The sequence below is a fragment of the Drosophila erecta genome, unplaced genomic scaffold (genome assembly GCF_003286155.1).
Source record: "Drosophila erecta strain 14021-0224.00,06,07 unplaced genomic scaffold, DereRS2 tig00000092-arrow-pilon, whole genome shotgun sequence".
NCBI classification, from domain to species: domain Eukaryota; kingdom Metazoa; phylum Arthropoda; class Insecta; order Diptera; family Drosophilidae; genus Drosophila; species Drosophila erecta.
In genome coordinates, this window is record NW_020825207.1 from 16,961,441 (window position 1) to 16,966,381 (window position 4,941).

Here is a 4,941-nt window from a genome sequence, read left to right on the forward strand (position 1 = left end):
TCACTCAATAAAGTTGCATCGATTAAATTCGAGTTTTAATTAAATGCCGCTTCAACTGCAGGATCCCATTATTAAGAAGTGACTAGTAAAAAAGCGGGGGAAAGCAAAGCGCACTGGAAAAAAATATATATAAGAGTGGAGTACTGAAAGTTAAACACTAATCGAGAACGAACTCTGTCCGAGGGAATCGATGGCTCTGTCCTTCGTTTATTGGTGACTTTTTAGTTACGGAATTGATGGACATAATAAAATAATCCTTGAGAGTTAATTGAAATGGACGAGGCGGCAATGTGATAAAGAGGGGCAAAGCGTGAGCTCCATTTGATAGACAGCTGGATCAGGTGAGACAGGTGCGCAAAAAGGGCAGCAGAAAACAGAGGGTATAAAAATGGCAAGGGCAATCGGAAAAGGGAAAAAATTACAGCAAATAAATGAAATTAATGCGACTTTTATTGAAATGAAATTTGCCGTAAAAACAAAGCTAAAAAGCGAAACAAAAAGCGAAACGGAATTTGTGACAAAAAGAAAGAAACGCGCTCAATGGGCTAATAAAAGTCCGAGAGGGACGACTCGTAAATTCGATTAGTCGCCAGTTCGATTCCATTCTACTAAGCAACAATGTAATCTTTAAAGCTGCTCTCGCCTTCAATTGAATTTCAAAATTATATTCCCGTAAAGGATTGATGCAGACCCCGGCTTATTTACCATCAATCAACGGGGCAAACAAAGCCAATAGCAAGTTCAGGCCCGGGAAAAACTTGGCTATAATCTGCCCAGGGGCTTACAGTACGAAAATTTTAATTATGCCCGGCTTAATGCTGGAAGAACTTTTGCCACGGTCAGTTTCCCTCGCCCTCTGCCTTTTGCAACTCCCTTGGCAACACAACGCAAATAGCAAAACTTTCGCAACATTTTATTTATTTGCCAAAAAACGAAATACGAAAAGCATCTAAGAAGCAAAAAAAAAAAAGCGAAGAGAAAAGTTTAATTTAGAAAACCCTTTTTTCACAAAGCTCTAGAGATTTCCCCGCCGGCAACCGGGGAAAACTGTCAACCAATTTTAATTGACTCGCAATCCCCAAAATACAAAACAACTGCTTAAAAGAGACAATATCAAATACGCATTACTTTCTGCACCCAATTTTAATTGGCCCTGGACCCTGGCCCAGAACATTGCGCACTACCAAGTTGGGGTATGGAAATGTATCTCTGCCTGCTCTGGCGTAAAATTAAGGCACAAGCTGTCTTCTGTTTTCCTTTCCTTATTTTTATTTCCGTCTCAATTGCTGCACTAAATACTTTGCACAAACATTTCACAAAAGTGAAGCGAAGCGAGTGTGGGAACCAGTTTTGCACCTCCCCGGAATCGCGTGTCCCAGCTTAGACATACTCGTACATATGTTAATTTCTGGCTGAACTCCCGACAGGAAGATACTTTTATCAGCCCTTTCAGCTGAGTACGAGTATAGCCATTTCGGCGTGCCTGTTAAATTAGCTGGATATTCTTATCCCCAGCATTTGCAACGCTCGAGCGAGAAAACCGTGGCTAAATCAACATTTGACCGGCGTTTGCGAGTTAACAAGACTCGACAGCTGTCTTTCCCTAAGGGATGAAATTGCAAGTTAATCTGTGAGGGTTGTAAGCCGGTAGAGAGGGCTAAGTTAATCATATTATAGCGCCGAAAACCATGTAATTAAGGTTTGTAACTTTGTGATGTTTTTGATTAAGTAGCTAGTTCCAAACGCTTATTAAGTTTTGATGGCCAAAAATCTGCAAGAATAAAAAAATAATGTTCATGTTTTTTTTAACTTATTTTTGTAATCTTTTTTTTAACTTTTTTTTTTAATCAATAGCAAATTGCAGCAAATATCTATTAAAATTGGTTCCAAATGTAGTACATATTTTTAACTTTTTATTCTGCTTTGGCGTCTGCTCTTCGCCAATGTCAGTACTGTGAAAAGTATAAGAATAATATTTAGCCTGACAAAATATTTAGGGGCACAAGTCGTATTTTCGATTCAACATTTGAAGTTGAATTCGACGACGATGTATGAGACGATGTTTTAGACGAAGACTCCGACCGAGACTTAGAGATCGACTGACCCAGTGGCAAAGAATTTCCATTGTTTGCCTCCTGTCGTTGGGACTCAGAGTTTGATGAGTTTGATGACGATGTCAGCGACTTTTCTGAAGTTATGCGCGAGCTTGAGGAAGAAATTTGGCTATTATTTTCACCAAATTCCAGAATTTTTGGTTGCACTAGCAAAGGATTCTGCAAAAGGTTCAATAAATTTTGATGTTTTTTAATGCTTGCTCATTACGAACCTGATTTTGATCAACAACCAATCTATCGACAGATGGACGTAATAAAACCACTCCATCTTTCCGGGGAGGTAATTTATTTAGGAGATCCAGTAAGTTCTCTTGAAATGCGGGATATGGCCTCTTGATTTTTAGTTTTTCTGCCTTTATTTTGTATTCCAACTCTTTTTTTTTTAACTTGTTTAGCTCGGAGATAAACAGTCCCAAATTTAACTGCAGAACTTTATGGTAAATCGCATGTAATTGGCTGTGGGACTCCAAATGAAATACTGGCCATCTTTTTTCTTGCGACTGTATAATATTGTTAATTAGCAGCTGTACTCTTATCAATTGTTGAGAATTTATTTTCCGCACGAGCTCAAATTCCTCCGGTGACAGCGAGTTGACTTGCGACTCTGTAAACTGTCTTTTTATATGTGTGTCATACCACTGTTTAAGATTTCGCAGTTGTAACAGGATTTCCTGTTTTAGCTGCCGCGGCAACTGCAATTTTGAACTGATCTGTTCCACTTTTTCAAATTGTTTAATTTGCAACAGTATTCGTTCTTGTAGCATCAATTTGAATCGTGACTGCTTCTTTAATTTTAAGTCCAGCAGTCGTATAAGTTGCCAATTTGTGCTGATCTGTTCCGCTATTTGTGACTTTAACTGAGATTCAGATTCCTCGTATATTTGATTCTCCTGCACTCGCCAAAGTTTTAGTAATTGCAACTGTATTTCTTTCCTTATACTTGACATTAACTGTAATGTGTGTTGCGTTCCCATATTGATTTCTTGTAGCTTTAAACCCGATAGCATGTCTAGCTCTGTGTTTAGTAGTTTGAAGAGCAACTGATTTTGTCGCCGTAGCTGCGACGTGTACGAATTCGTCTCTGAGGCAGATTTGCCACCTACCAGTTTTTGTAGCAAGACTTCAAGAATTTTAAGCTGTGACTGGAGCTCGGCTTGAGACTCAGGCTGCACCGGCAATGAGAGAGAGCTCTGATTGTTTAGCATGCCTTTCAGTAATTGCAATTGTAGATGTACTTCTAAACGTTGTTTTCGCTGTAACTGTATTAGTGAAGCGGACTGTGACTCTGATTCTAGCAACGCCTTGCTCAGGGTTACTAAAACATATTTAGCTTCTGAAAATATTTTACCGCTGTTATCCTGGGGAATCGTTTCCAATTGAGGATTTTTTGTTAGTTCTTTTAGTCCGTTCACTTCCAATTTAATATTCAAGTTACTGTTTTGATATTGTATCTGTTTCTGTTCATTTCGACTTGGAGTTCCAAAGGTACCGGGTTGGGGATGAGTAGAAATCGCGGACACTGGCCTATCTGCTCCTATCTCATTGTTGAAAGAAATAGAATCGACTTTTGGATAGAAAATGGGCTTAACTATCAACTGAGGCTGATGCACGTGAATCACTCGTGAAGACTGTAATATTAATATATGTATTTAACTTCTAGATTTATATTGGAGGAGTTTGTTTAATTACCTCGGGTTTTAGGAAAACTTTCGGTGGCTGCACTTTATTCAGTGGAGATGGGTATACCTCATATACCGGAGGGCTGATGATGTCCCTTATCGATTGGCGAACGCGTTCAAGACTTTTCCCGATGCATTGTTTGCACAAAAGCGATTCACTGGACACCAAAGGTCCGAGGAGAATTAGGGCGATAAACGGTTGACACTTCGAAGTCCACATCTTTGGACCAAGTTCTCTCCGGAAAGCTAACATCACATCGAAAATATTTCTTATATAGGGCCGAAGGCCATAACACCGTGAAATAAAATAAGCCATGCTTAAAGTGAGTTTTTACGGAAGATAAGCCCATTATTAATGCTTTTACATCACTAAAGGTTATAGATCTAGAAACCTTGAGGATAAGGAAATTCTGAAAGAAAGCAAATTGATATTTAAACGTTTTACTTGGAACCTAATAATCTTCTAAACAGTCCTTTTTCGGTTGACGGAACTGTCATATATGGATTTATTTACTTAACAGTTCAATTTAAACAAATTTGATAAAGTTTGGAGTAACTTAATTCCGTTTAAAACACCCCCAAGCCCACTAACCATAACAGTGCATCTTGAAAAAAGTAGAAAATAAATAAAATGCAAAACGGGCTTCAACTTGTTGAAAAAAACTTAATTAAATTGAAGGCATTGAACGATGCAACAACTTTACAACGTTGTGCAACATAAACGGGTGAACTGTATGGAAAAAAACATATATTGATTAATAAAAACGAATAAAGAAAAAAACATGAAATATACTTGTATAAGAGGAGGCTGAAACTGAAACGCAGTCTCTTCAAACGGCTGACTCAATATAAATTTTCCGAAACTGCTTGTGTAATGTGAGAAAAGCAAAGTTTTCAGCCTGATTGTTTTGAGTTTGCTTGCGTGGGGAGGGGGAAAACTATTTGGCGATGACAAAAGTCGCTTTTTTGCCGAGTCCTAAAGAGATTGCCTGCGGGGCGTTCGTCTATTGTGATTATGCGATGCGATGGCATTCCGCACTGACAGCGAACCCAAGGGGCAATCTGCAGTCAAGTCAAGCCGCACGGAAGCAACAAGCAACAATCGGCTGCAGCAACGTGCAACAACAGCAGTAGCAACACCAGCAACA

The 4,941-nt window shown here is 38.9% G+C and overlaps 1 protein-coding gene across 1 annotated transcript; it reads right to left on the reverse strand.

The window, feature by feature from the left end:
- Window positions 1–1,960: 1,960 nt before the first annotated feature.
- Window positions 1,961–4,035, reverse strand: LOC6549615 (accessory gland protein Acp36DE). Its single transcript, XM_026980257.1, has 3 exons — window positions 3,804–4,035; window positions 2,645–3,742; window positions 1,961–2,273 (listed from the first exon to the last, which is right to left on the reverse strand). Exons 1-3 carry the CDS (start codon window positions 4,011–4,013, stop codon window positions 1,977–1,979), a joined length of 1,605 nt encoding a protein of 534 aa, XP_026836058.1. The 5' UTR covers window positions 4,014–4,035; the 3' UTR covers window positions 1,961–1,976.
- Between the last annotated feature and the right edge of the window lie 906 nt (window positions 4,036–4,941).